Raw genomic sequence first — 14,607 nt, 5'->3', positions numbered from 1 at the left:
AATCTAGCGATCGAGCGTCGATCGCCCAAGATTTCGTCCGGTACTGGACAGAAACAGGTTGAGAATTTGGTATTCTACTTTGTCGCTAACAGGTCCATCAATAGTCGATCCCCATCGGGTGCATATCTCAGTTACAACCGAGAGATGGAAAAACCATTCCATCTACATTAGTTGATTGTTATGAGACAAAGAATCGACCAATACGTATAAGCGTCCCAGGATATGGTGAACGTGTATGTGGATTTATTGTTCCCAACACCACCTTAGAAAGTCCAAAACCATTACGCAATGATTTTGGGACTTAGTTCCTGCTTGTTTGAGATAAATCACTACTGAAATTTTGTTTGACAGAATGAGAACTCCATTGCCATTTAAACATTCCTGCCACCAATGAAAGGCTTTCGTAATGGCCTTCATCTCAAGAAGATTGGTATGAAGATGGTTTTCATGGCGAGACCATGCACTGCTGGCTTCCAGAAAGAATAGCAGTAGGTGGGCTCACAAGCCTTCCTTACTTGTCTCGGTATAGACTGTTAGTCTAGGGCGGTTGTACTTGCAGTGATAAACACTCTTAAGCCACGTTGGATGCCCAATCCCGCAGATGGAGCCTCAAGTATTTCTAGATGGTGGTTAAACAAGTGGGAATTCTTTTGGCCCCCATTTGGATAGAATAATCTTTTGCAATGGAGATCAAAAGGTGACCTAGGACAATGAGGTCCTCTGCTACGTTGAGCAAGCCTAGATGGGGAAGGAATTCCCGTGCGGATGACATTTTCCCCTAAAGTAAAAAAGCCAACATGGTTTGAATTTTCAATGCCGGATCCTGAGGGAGACGAACAATGTTGCCTGCGTATTGACCTCCATACCTACATGAACAAATTGTTGAGAGGGTGCTAGGTCTGATGTTTCCTTGTTGACAAGAATGCCATGTTGGTAAAAAATCTAGTAAGGGTTATAATGTCGTGTTTACATATAATGTACCTGGTGTTTCTGTTGGATATTTGTCCAGTTAACTTGATGATGCCGCTGTAGAATTCTCACTGAGGAAAGGTCAGCATGGCAACTGGTGCCGTTGTCTGAGTTGTGCGGTTCTGCACTTTGCCTATAGTTCTATTCGGTAAAACAAGAAGAGCAAAACGCATACAAATGTAGCCCCCCCCCCCCCCTGCACCCGTCTTTTAGAACGGAATGTCGGCGCAGAGCTAAATCTTAAAAATTTAACCCATAAATTGATAACAAAGTTCTTTAAAGCAATGAAGCTTATAGGTAACAGATAATGACAAGACCACCTGTAGGAGAAGTATAAATCTGTGGGCCTGCACATGTGTTGTTTCAATAAAGCGTGAACGCACACGTATACCAAATGATGGTTATTTAGAGAAGGTGATAGCAGACGATCTCAGTTAGAATACTACCTTGTAGGGATGGTCAAGGAAGGCATGTAAAGATAGAATCATTGAACCATGGCATTTCTAATTTCTAATGTTTTCTAATTTCATGTTGCTTGGTTTCGTAATCATATCATTATATGTTTTTTATCTTATAGGTGATGTCTAATGTTGTAAAGCGCTTAGAGCTTCGAAAGATTAGGCGCTATACAAAGTCCTCATTATTATTATTATTATTATTATTTCAAGGCAAAGGCTGCAGTTGTGAAAGAAACTCACCTGTGTGTACCAGAAATGACGGAACTATTCATATACAAAGACTTTCTTAAGGAAACAAAGACATGCACACATATAAATATTGTAGTTATAATCTATCTTTTAAAGTCTCGTAAGCTACCTATACGAGGGATTAAGTGCTCATTAAATATGATGGAATGCAGATAAATATAGCTCAGTTTCGCGTTTGAAACACGCATGAGCAAGACGCGACTGAGTAAAGCTTGTATAGAAAGCTTAGCTGTGCTTGTCCGACCGGAGCAGACGCAATACAAAAATGTACACAATCGTCCACATTACAAACAAAAACCTCGCATAAAAGGGACCTGATGCACCGTTATAGATACGTACAACGTGTGTGCGACAGTGTAGATTATGAGTCAATTACCTGCAGGAAAAATGGCCCACAGACCGCTTGTACAAGTAAAATCAATGAAGTTGGCACACAGGCGCTGAGAATGCTTTGGAAGAGAAATTGACCGATATGTACTCGTTCGTAATGGAACGATAACTATCTTAAGAAGGGGGTGATTTTTGGTTTTTTAATATATGAAAGCGCTAGATTGTTGCACGTACATGAACCAGTGCTATCCATAACTTAATGGGAAGTTGCCTTGGCTTCCCGTGCGTGATGATGACAATGTGTTAGCAATTTGTAAACGCAGAACATTCTCGGCATAGAGAAAACGTTGGAACTATGGGTGGAGTATACTTTCCTTAAAAGTGAAAAACTCCTCCAACTTGTAATGGAATATTTCCCATGTAAATTCTGGCCTTTGCAGGGCCTCTCGTGACAAGAGCGTGCTACTTGACACGAACATAAATAGTAACTGAGAGGTTCTTATAATTTGCCGCCAATTCTACTACTTAAAGGGAGATCACTGTGCCAGACTGCCCCATATGTCGGCAGACAACTTATAGTTCCCTTTGCTTAAAGCTGTATCTTGGAGGGCTCGATATATGAGATAGTAGAGCCGCTCACCCATTATGTACTTTTTAGAGATTGATGCTTGTAAGGTGCAGTCGTTTGCGTTTGAAAAATGTCCAATGGAAAGAATGTTGGCATGCGTCTATGCTACGTTGATGAAATGTGGCTGACATTTCTTTGGATATTGTACTAATAAAAATTGTACATGATCTAAGCTCACTGATAACTAAAATGACTGCTCCTTTGTGCTAAAAATAACCCTGAATTAGTCTACACACAGCTACCTAAAATGACTGCTCCCTTGTGCTAAACAAATCACCCTGAATTAGTCTAAAGTACACTATCTTTAGCACCTATTAAAATCGGGAAAATGAATTTCCTGAACTAAACAATGCCAGCTTCTGAAAGTGCAATAGATGAATTACCAAATATATATAAAAAATGTCAAAAACGTTATCAGCTTTTTTCTTTATAATTTACTGCTGAAGTCCAGGAAGTGAAAATGGCCAAGTGGAGCTAGCAGTTTCTTAAAAGATGCACATCTGGAGTAAGGCTAAGCTGCATACTCTTTAACCCATATTCCACCCATCAATCATACACCAAAACAAGGAAATTAAAGGTTCTTTGAACAATGCCTAAGATATAGAAAGTCATTTTTAAATAGCCAGTATAAATAGCGAGGAAACCCAAGGAAGTATGAAAACTGGAGACACTGAATCGCGTGTATGCAAAAATGGAGCTCAAAATTTGAATACCGGAGAGGAATAGGAAAAACTTGCATAGAAATGGGCTTCACCTCTGTGTGCAAGTGATTTACTTTATATATATATATATATATATATATATATATATATATATATATATATATATATATATATATATATATATATATATTGACTCTACAAATTATTTGTTAAACTATCAATGTAAACACAAACTGTCATGCCGAAGGAAAAACTAAGTTATACTCACCTTGACCGTTGGAACATCATCTGGAGATATTTTATAAGTATTACTAACAACGAATAGATGAGTAATCTAAGAAAGTATTTAACAAACTAACCAAATGCTTGGAATATAAAATACAGGCCACATTGATTACCTTTTCATGTATGGGTGTTGTTTTCATAGATAACCACTCTCATTTCCTAAATCTAAATAAGGTATTTTTGCATATACTGTGAACTACAGTGTGTTATATGTAGTATGAAGATAACACAACCGAGACTTAATTCATGTGATAACAAAATTAGCTACCCTGACCAGTCCATAACATGATGGTGTTGGATAGCGTGCAGATGCCTTAGAACCTACTGAAAATATTCTTTACCGTCTCAGAAGCCAGAACGGTTAAGATGTTGCAATAACGTTTACATGTGTGGATTGCTTACTATTATGTTGTAGAGATGAACTAAAATGGTGTAATTGAAATGCACAAATTCGTTAATCCAATTTTAAGTACTAAAAGAACGAAATATCTATGTTTAAAAAATAATTCGTACAAAAATATACAATTGTTGTCAATCATTTAATAACAAAAAAAAACTGTAATATGCATGCGTAAGCTCATTTTCTTACCATGATAAAATTAGGTACATAAACTTGGAATGATAATATTAATATTACTCCTATCAAAGTACAATATATATTTTATTTGCAAATATTTTAGACGTGGATTTTCTAGCAGCATGTGTTCCTACATACACAAACTAAAAGCCTAAAATATTGTACTAACATATGCGCTCTCACCCCACATTTTCAATCTGAGCAAGCTTCAATACAATCAAAACTATCCGAAAACATACGCATATTTATATTGTTTCAAGATTATGGACTATTTGATGAAATGTGAAAGGAATGCGTTGGAACAGACAAATATTGTAATAGTTCTTTTTTATTATGCACGTTACAATTCTTGCTTCCTTTTGAACAACTTCCTTTCATAAAGATTTATAAAATATATAAACCTGATTATCTCTTAAAACTAGTATTTCTGCGTGGAACTCTTATCGTTTGACGATGTATCATCAATCGGTTGAAATGTGATATCACTTATTCCGTATCCCGGGTTGTCAATACTCCCTATCTGATTGCTATTCCAATTTTCGGTGTCATTTAGGTACAGAGTGTTTTCTCTCATTGTTACGTAAGAATTCTCACGGTCTGTCTGTGCCGTTCCCGATGACCCAAAAACAATGCTTGGGTTCTGCGGATCCAGGCGTTCCTCTATCAACCTTTGGTGACGGTTCTGGAGTCTGCGCCTGTCATGAAACAGGAGTACGTTATGTGAAAATGAGAATTCTGCAATAAAAACCATTCTAGGATAATTTTTAAATGATATTAATTACCATATAATAATAGTTTTACTAATCGTTCTAAACGTACTGCTCTATTGTTTCGTTTATCCTCCGTTGTTCAGTCGGCACGTTTCACAAAGGATCCCCTTTATATTTTTCCTCCAAGATTTGCATCAAAATGATAACATTTTAGGTTATAGTTATGGTTTTTAACACATTATATTGCTTTGGAAACGTGTTGCTTGTGTAATCCAGTGCTGTGTTGACTACGGGGTTTGGACGTCTCATGACTATCCATTTTAAGTAGGAGGTTAATTTGGTAGCTTGGCCCACTGATGATAAATGGCGTGATCACATGATAGGATGAGGGAGGATAAGTGGGCTTCCTATAAGGCCCACTTATATTGAAGGAACATATAAATGTTATAGATTCACACCCTTTATCCAAATTTCAGGATTGTAATTTATCAGCTTTTCAAGGTCTACTAGATACAAATCAAACTGACCATGCATCAAAATTGCATTGGGGACGCATTACTGTTATATGCCCAGATGTGGGCAGTTTAGAAAGGAACGCCACTATTTGTGGACATGTTTTAATTATACATATTATGATAAAATTTGATAGTTGGGGAATTTGATGCTTTGATAATAATAGCAAGTTGTGTTTTCACTATAGGATAAATAGGACATTCTCTTCTTGTTCTAAAAGTTAGATTCTAATTTAATAGAGAATTAGGGAATTTTAGTGTAATTTAACAGTACAGGAGTTAATTTTGCGAAAATAAATCTGTAAATAAGAGATTTTCTTCTAATGTATTTTTAAATCTATCCTTTACAAAGTCTTACAATATTCGTCTTTCAAACCCCAAACTTTGCAAACAGAAAGCAGTTCACGAAAGACCCATTTCAAAATGCACAAATTGTTGACAGATTTGATTACATTAGTGATATATCCTGTAAAATAAAAACATGTTTCAATGTTACCGTATCATTACTCTACATAATGCCAATAAGTGATCGTAAATAACGACTGATATGGACGGAAAATACACACGTGAATTAATAACGTGTGGCACATATGTGAACATGTTCTAGCACATCATCTTTATTACTGTCACCCCTCATTTTAGGATAGTTTACATTTGAAATATTTAAAAGTAAAATTGTCTTATTCATCAAATTCAAAAGAGCATGTTAAAATTTTGCTTTCCCCAGTTGGTTGATTCAGACAATATATGTTCTGTCTGAAAAATGTATGCATCATTTCGGAGATTCAATGGTACTACAATTGCTAGTTGAGACCTAGAGATAGACGTTGTATATGATCCCCATAGGGTACAAGATTATTTTGGTGCTACACAGTGAACAGACTACAGACAAAAACTTACAATCTGATGTAAATTACAGCAACAAGGATGATGGCAGTGATAAGGAATAAAAGTCCTAAACCAACGCCTACGCCAATACCCACGTCGTTTCTTGCCTCCTCCTTGGAAGTTTGCCTGGCCACTGCAGTGACTGTCAACATAGTGAAATGAGGATTGTACAATAAAGAAAGCATGACACAAAAAAACTATTTATCTTACTTTTTTTGGATCCCTGAAGTTGAACTCAAGTGAAAATTTAAGCAAAAACAAAGCAAACTGCGGCCTGTCACCTTTAATATTAGAAAGCCACTCAGGGTAACAGTGAGTAAAATTATCAACTTATATCTTTCTACGTATAGTTTTCGTCTTCATTCTTTACAAACAGGCATTACGTCATACATTGTACTGTGTATTTTTACAACATCAGACTTTGGACATAGAAATAGCTTCCCAAACAAGGATATCTTATACAAGACGTTATTTTGATTAATGTCTGAGGGAAAAAAAAAAACGTTAATGTATCGGTTGTAATATGCCACGAAGCACCCCAAAAAATGCACACTGTAATGCATATACCAGATAAAACAGACAATATGACTTATTTATAGCTTAAATTTTACAAAATGTGCTGCAGGGTCTATATATGGATTCATGCCACAATTATTACTTCCGATTCAGTACTCACAAATGTAGTCCCAGTCTATTTATAACATTCCCCTATCTCATTTTGGTGGTGATACAAGATTTATATTTAGGCATTCTTCCTATTGATTTAAAGGTATACGTTTATTCTTGAGAATAATATCACTTTGTGTGTGGTTGTCAATGTGTAATTTGGCGACAGTAAAGAGAATAGAGTGTTGTATTGATGTTGATTCGAAAGTGAAATCTGTGACCCACTGCAAGGTACTTTGTTTCCAGTGCAGCCTCTCAAAATGAACCCATACAACATATGCATGAACTGCGCCATGAGTTCATGTTTTAGGGTATTTTGGATTAACATAATTTATTAGGATTTGCTGACAGTGAAAAGATCAGTAATAAAATAAAAAATGTCGACACTATATAAGTAAAATAATTGTGATCTGAGCCCTCACAGTGCTATATATATATATATATGAAAGTTTAAACTGATATCCCAAGTTTTTAGTATTAAAGCTACAGGCATGAAAGTTTTATGTATTGTGTATATTGACTTTAAAATATATAATTATGAAATTAAAAATTACATAATTTAAATTAAAAAATGTTTAAGTGAATTAACAAAACATGTATTTTTATAATTTAAGTTTAAGAAAATGGACATGTATAGAGTCTGTGGAGTCGATAATCATTGTTATCAGAATATAAGTATTCTTATACCTTATCCAAGTTGTAATAGTGGATACTGGTGAAATTATGTCAGGGAAAATATCTATTAGATTCAGATTGAGGCCTTTATTCAAAACACATGAAGACATCTATATATATATATATATATATATATATATATATATATATATATATATATATATATATATATGATTGTGCCTTTATTTCATTTATACTATGTATTATGGGTCCAGGCACTAAATTTATGTTTATAATTGGGTGATTATATTAGTAACACATATCTGATTGTAAGGCTTTCAGTAATTGTTTATAAACATAGTTATAAGGTACCTAAACAGAGAATAGAGATGAAAACTATAATTTAGTATATTCTGGATGTATTCAAAGTCACTTTAAACTGTTAGAAAATGAAAAGTGTCATAGGAAAAAATATTTTCTAATAAGATATGTTTCTTCGAAAATACCTATCCAATCATAATACCTTAGAACAACTACCTCAACCTTGCAAACCCATGCAGATACTACATTTAGACAAAGGGAGCTAAATGTTGTCAGTCAACCTATTTGGCGGTCGGAAAGTATAATCTCCCCTTACATGAGACTATTCTGCATGGTGTAAGAATATATCAGTTGTTACTAGAGCGGAGGGTACGCTCCCTATGGATGTAACTGTGGAGAGGCTTGGAGGGTGTATGTGTATTATAATTGGGTTAGAAATTTTGAAGAAACATATTTTACTAGGAAAAATTGGTTTCTTCTTCCAATCCTTTACCCAAGCATAATACCATAGCAGAATCGGTAAGAGGTTGAGGGATGTAAATTCCCTTATCCCAGAGATACCATCTCCAGTCCTAAGATAATGAGACAGCTCCTAGGTTACCGAACTGGAGGACACTCCATCTGTCAAGGCGCGGCTTCAAAATCGAAAAACATTTCTCCCCGTAAATCCAACGCAAGTCGTGAAGCCTGGTCTTAAGAGTCTGTTGATCGACCTGGAATGGAGTACTGTTGAGCTAAGGATATAGGATCTACTAGTTCGCTTGGCTTCTCTGGGATGGCGGATCTAGGAGATAAAAGCTATGTGTATTCCGATATCCATCCCACAGCCTGACTGATGTCGGTTAGCAAAAAGTTTCGGTTTGACGCTAGGTTGCTGGCAACTGCTCAAACCTCTTGAGCCGAAGTGCGTAAAAGTTCATTGAGCTGTTCCGATCGATCTTTTATGAGAAGTAGAAAGTGGCGTGAAATCCCTAGACGCAACGGCTCAATTCGTATTAACGAATTACCTGAAAACCCCGACAGGGTCTTGTACATGGCCTTTAGTTGTTATGTGTATGTAATTTAATTGTTTGTTTGTTTGTTTTAAATTTCTTTTATTCCATTATATGTTATTGTAATGTACTACTGCGTACTGAATTTGATATTTTCAAGAAGAGGGTTCAGTTCAGTTTGTCCAGACTGATTTTTATTTCTTTTATTTTTTATTTTCGATATATACAACCTAAAATAGAAACATGATATCTAGTGGAGTCAAGGTCAAACATCAGTTGTCGTCAAACACGAAAATGATCAAAGATCTCCTGTTTGTTAGTGAAACTGAAGGCACAGAAGTACCTGTTTGCTATTTCATTAAAAATGGAATCCTTATGATAAAATGGAAACCGCCCGAGGTACCTGCTGGTGACGACTGGTCAGCGAACTATCAAATTGTGGACACAAAATCGTACAGACAGAAAGTTCTTAGTCTGGTCCATGAAACGCCTTTGTCTGGCCATTTAGTGATTAATAAGACTTATCACAAGATCTTGAATCACTTATATTGGATAAAAATTAAACGTGATGTTTTTAAATACTGCAGATCTTGTTATAATTGTCAAATGGTAGGAAAAAACAATCAGAACATACATAAGGCTCATCTGCATCCTACTCTTGCATTTGACGAACCATTTCGTAGAATAATTATAGATTCTTTTGGTCCCTTACCTAAGACCAAGTCAGGTAACCAATACTTGTTGAACATAATGTATGCGTCAACAAGACTCCCAGAGGCAATTCCTTTGAGGAATATTAAAACTAAAATAGTAAAAGCTTTGGTAAACTTTTTAATTCAATTTGGCTTATCCAAATCTGCCCAGTCTGATCAAGAGTCAAGTTTTATGGCCGGAATATTCCAGCAAGTTATGTACCAATTAGGTATCCAATAATTCAAATCGACTGCCTATCACCGTGAATGCCAAGGGACTTTAAAAAGGTTTCATTAAACTTTAAAAAATATCATTGGTTATATTGTTTCGACACAGATAAAGATTGGGATGATGTCATTCATTTACTTTTGTTTGCTTTAGGATTCAGTACCTTTGAAGTTCGTTTTGGACATACTGTGCGTGGACCACTGAAATTGCTACAAGAGAAATTTCTTTTTCTGATGAAGATACTGGAATTAATCTTCTCGATTATTTTCCAATTTTACGTATAAGTTGTCAGAATCTTGTGTTTAATATTGCAGGAATATAATATTGACAGCAGGTACATCAAGGGAAAAGATAATGTAATAGCAGATGCACTTTCCCGTGTATAGAAATGTATTATTTCATGTATACTTTCTATCATTCATAAGATTTCTTCTTATATTTTTATATATAATCCACATGTATAATTGTCATATAGTAAAAATAAATATTATATAAATCTTTCTTTTTAATGGGGGACGTGTTATGTATATGTAATTTAATTGTTTGTTTGTTTGTTTTAAATTGGTTTATTCCAACACATGCTATTTTAATTTAATATGGTTTACTGGATTTGATATTGTCCAGAATAGAATTCAGTTCCGTTTGTACTGGCTGATTTTTTATTTTATATTTTAGATGCACACAACTAATTAAAAACAATCATTGTATTTAGTTGCTGACCTTGTTTCACAATCAGTGACAGTTTTGGAAAAAAAAACTTTTTTATTTTTTATTATCATTCTCAGAGTAAAAATAATTAAATTTAGTCAAGGTCATACACGGATTACGTGACATCAAACATGGTAATTGATGAACAAACTTCTATTCCTTCTGGAAGGATGAACTCTTGACCCCCATCCGGGAACCTGGTTTGCGTTTTAGTTAGTCTTATAACTGATGATATGATTCGAATTATTTCAGCCGTGCCATAACACTTGAGATGTCAAATTGTTTTATTATGTGTCCAGTTTGAGCTGAGGTTTTATTTTATTTTAATTATTGAAATTCAAGTGATTCTTTTTTTCTGGAAATACGTAACTGCTCTGATAATTCTTGAATAAAAACATTCCCTGGAAATTATACAGAATTCCACAAAATTTATTAATATTTTCTAAGAGATTTGCCACATCAGAACAACGCTGACTATTACAGAGGCCAACGCCTTTCATCTTGGATTTTCATCGGGATTTCAACCAAATTCACTTAGAACTTTTCATTGATAGTACTTGTGTTATTTAATTATTGGATTATTTTTGGATTTTATTCGCAATACCGTAAGTTCTTTTTCTCTTTTTTTCACTTTTTATTCTATTAAATTTTACAAAGCATGTCTTCACTCTTTTCTGTTAACTTTTAAAGAGCATAGACTCGTAACATAGTTGATGTGTCCCGAGGAGACAGATGGTTCGTGACAAAAGTTTAAACAAACGGTTCTCGGCATTTAAAGATGGTGTCATGAATAAGACTGATCCGTCTTCACTGGACTTGCATGTAAATCGGATCTTCTGATAGGGCGCGTATTTGGAGACTTCTTCCTGCAGTTGCTAATGCTATAAGAAAGTGGGTCTTGTAGGAAAGGGAGCGGCACAGATTTCATTGAAAATGGTTCAAAGGGTGTCATATCCAGCCAGGTTAATACTCGAGGTTCTTCTTTGGGCCTAGGATTAACGTTTCTGGCCGTGTATACAAAAAGTTGGTGAAAAGGTCGGATAAGTCCTGAGTTTGTCCAATATCTTCGTTCAGTGGTTGACGAAAGGTGTCGGCAATCGTGGAGCATTAACTTTGGATCGTACTCGTTGCTAGCTTGCTCTTTTCGAAGAGACAGAGGTGAAAGTTAGCTATTTGTGGTTTCGATGCCTCGACAGGTATGATATGTTCATTTACGCACCACTGGGTGAAACAGCATTTGACTTCATATGCCATCGCGCATGCGTGAGTCTCTCAACGACTGGTTGCGAAAATGTTGAATTTTGCGGGCCTGTTTGTGATAAACGTGTAAAAATTGTAGCCCGAACCTAACTTATGTAGTCGCTTAGGCTACACGTGCGAACGACTAAGTGCACCATAAATATGGTTTAAAGTTTAAGTAAATTAACAGGACTCAAGTGTCGCCTTTAGAAACATGCATGAGGAGGAGGAGCTGACTGAACAAACCATGTATAAAGCGCTGATATGTACTTGTCTGACCAAACCGAAAGAAATTCAGAAATGCACCAGTGTATCTATATTACACAGAAAAAAATCCTTTGCGTAAAAGGAAACTAAGCCACCGTTACAGAGACGTACAGAAAAGGCGCGACAAAATCCATTAGGAGGCAATACTTGTAGGGGAAAAGGCCCAGAGACCGCCAATATGGACTCCTTTGTAAAGAAAGTACACATATATAGGAGTTATAAAGTTGCACGTATAAAACAGCACGAACTGACTGAAGTCGCTTAGGCTCCACATGCAAGTTTCTAAAATTGTGACTACAACTAAGTTTGGCAACTTGTAAAGGCAGAACTTTGTCGTGATAGAAAGAGAGAAATGTTGGAAATATAGATGAAGCATACTTTCCTTAGAAGCGAAAAACTCAAACTTGCATTGGTATATCTTCCACGTAGTTCTGGTTTTTGCGAGGTCTCTCTTGACGAAACCGTGCTTCTTGGCACGAGCGGAAGTAATAACTAGGATATTCTTACACTGTACAGGCAAGTCTTATATGTAAGGATACATCACTCTGCCCAACCACAAAATAGGTCGGCGCACAACATTTAGCTCCCTTTAACTAAAAGTAGTATCTGGTAGGGCTGGATTTGCGAGGTAGCGGTACTTCTCCTAAGGTATTATGATTGGGTAACGTCTTCGAAGAATATATATATATCTCTTGGAGAAAGAAGATGGCCGCTATCGCTTAACCGACTTGAAGCAGCTGTTCCGTTTTTAGTGCCGTTTTTATGATATTTGTGCTTGTTGCCTGTTTTCATCTTCGTTATTGTCTTCATTATGTATTGGCTGTTAAATTCGTATGTTTCTTCATCTCCTTGTTTTGGAAACGAGTATAATTAGACTTTTTCTCAGCTGTCATGCTTCAATGCTTTTGAACAAACCACCATCACGTGATACTCGCCAGTCAACCCGTTTATGCTACGATGGACCCTCATTAATTGTTTTAAACGTTCACTCCTTGGTTCTCCACACTGCAGTGTGCTCTAGACTAAACGAACTGGGACTACATTCATCATTACCTAAATGTAAACAGAAGCGAAAAAAGAAACGTTGTTTCAAAGCTGGCAGGCGTAAAACAGGAAGAAGGATTCCAGTTATCTCCCTTATTTCGGCACACAAATTTAAAAAAAATTTCGACCGTTAATTTAGATAACCTAATTCAAATCCCAAATAATTCGTCAACCTTTGTGTCAACTATCCAAGAAATTCCTCTGCGTATTGCATTATTCAATCCCCAGTCAGTAGGGCCACCGGAAAAGCGCACAGAAATAGTTAATTTTATCAATGACCAAACTGTTGACATATTTTTCGTGACAGAAACATGGCTAAAAACATCAGGCGATGAGCCCAAGTGTGCGGATCTAACACCCACTGGTTACTCCATCAAGTCGTTTCCCCGTAATTCTCGCGGAGGTGGAGTTGCTGTCATCACAAAGAACTCCGTGATAAAACATCTTAACTATACCACAACATTCAATTTCGACCACACATCGTTTGAACTAGTCCAAACCACACTCACACTGGAGCAAAGGTCAGTCCATTTTTTCTGCCTATACCGCCTCCTCCAAGTAGAACAAAAACAAGCTGACTGACTCTCTCTTTTTGGAGCAGTTTCCGAATCTCCTGGACAATGGAAATTCGATAGGTGGCAACCTAATTATTCTTGGAGATTTCAACTTTCACTTTGACTGTTCCGGAAACTCAAATACATCAAAACTCATAGATTCCATTAATGTTTTCAACCTCAAACAGTCAGTTAACCAACCCATCCATAAACATGGTCACATTTTAGACTGGAGTCTTCATAGACCTGATGATAACATTCTACGGTCCTCCCTGGTATCCCATGACCTTGCATCAGATCACCTCTGCATTATATGCCATCTTGACGTATCAGTCCCTAACCCTCCATCTTTATCTGCTACTAAGAGAAACCTCCGTATGATAAATAGAACCAAACTAATGCACGACATCCAAGCTAACCTAACAACTTGCTTACCTCCTACCGCAGAACAACTCGATAACTGTCTGCGTTCATTACTTGATAAATATGCCCCAGCTACCAAGTGCAGAGTATCAATTCAAAAATGTTCTCCATGGTATAGCAGTGTTAGGGACCAGCTTCGCACTGATAAAAGAGACCGGCCTAAAGCTGAGAGGCTCTGGTTTTCCACCAGACTCACTATTCATAAGCAAATCTATGAAATCGCTAAGAAGAATGTCACAAATATAGCCCATGCAGCGAAATCAGCCTACTACACGACTAAGATCATGAAAAGTTCCAGCTGCAAAGAGCTCTTCGAGAATACTAACAAGCTAATGTCAAGGAACAAATCAACACTACTTCCAACTACCTTCTCTCCAGTCGACCTTCCGGACATGTTTGCAAATTTCTTCCTTGACAAAGTACAAACCATTAGAGATAAGCTTGATACCACAATTTCAATTGACCCCTCGTCACCATACAGTTGGGATACAGAATTTGAGCGGCAACCATTAGTAGCATTTGAACCTGTCTCTATGGATTTCGTACGTACAATCGTGATGAAGAGTGCACCAAAGTCCTGTGAACTTGA

The 14,607-nt window shown here is 36.4% G+C and overlaps 1 protein-coding gene across 2 annotated transcripts in view; it reads right to left on the bottom strand.

Moving 5' to 3' along the window:
* Window positions 1-4,101: 4,101 nt before the first annotated feature.
* LOC149788434 (low-density lipoprotein receptor-related protein 2-like) overlaps window positions 4,102-14,607 on the bottom strand; it is an 82,835-nt gene continuing 72,329 nt past the window's right edge. For both annotated transcript variants that reach the window (XM_089974426.1, XM_089974425.1), the window contains exons 21-22: window positions 6,281-6,410; window positions 4,102-4,853 (exon numbers count right to left, since the gene is read on the bottom strand). In XM_089974426.1, coding sequence (XP_089830552.1) covers window positions 4,577-4,853; window positions 6,281-6,410 — 407 coding nt within the window. In that variant the 3' untranslated portion in view covers window positions 4,102-4,576. The remainder of the gene's footprint in view (window positions 4,854-6,280; window positions 6,411-14,607) is intronic.

The sequence above is a fragment of the Sinohyriopsis cumingii genome, chromosome 11 (genome assembly GCF_028554795.1).
Source record: "Sinohyriopsis cumingii isolate HCF-2022 chromosome 11, ASM2855479v2, whole genome shotgun sequence".
Lineage (NCBI taxonomy): Eukaryota > Metazoa > Mollusca > Bivalvia > Unionida > Unionidae > Sinohyriopsis > Sinohyriopsis cumingii.
This window is presented reverse-complemented; position numbering and strand designations above follow the sequence as displayed.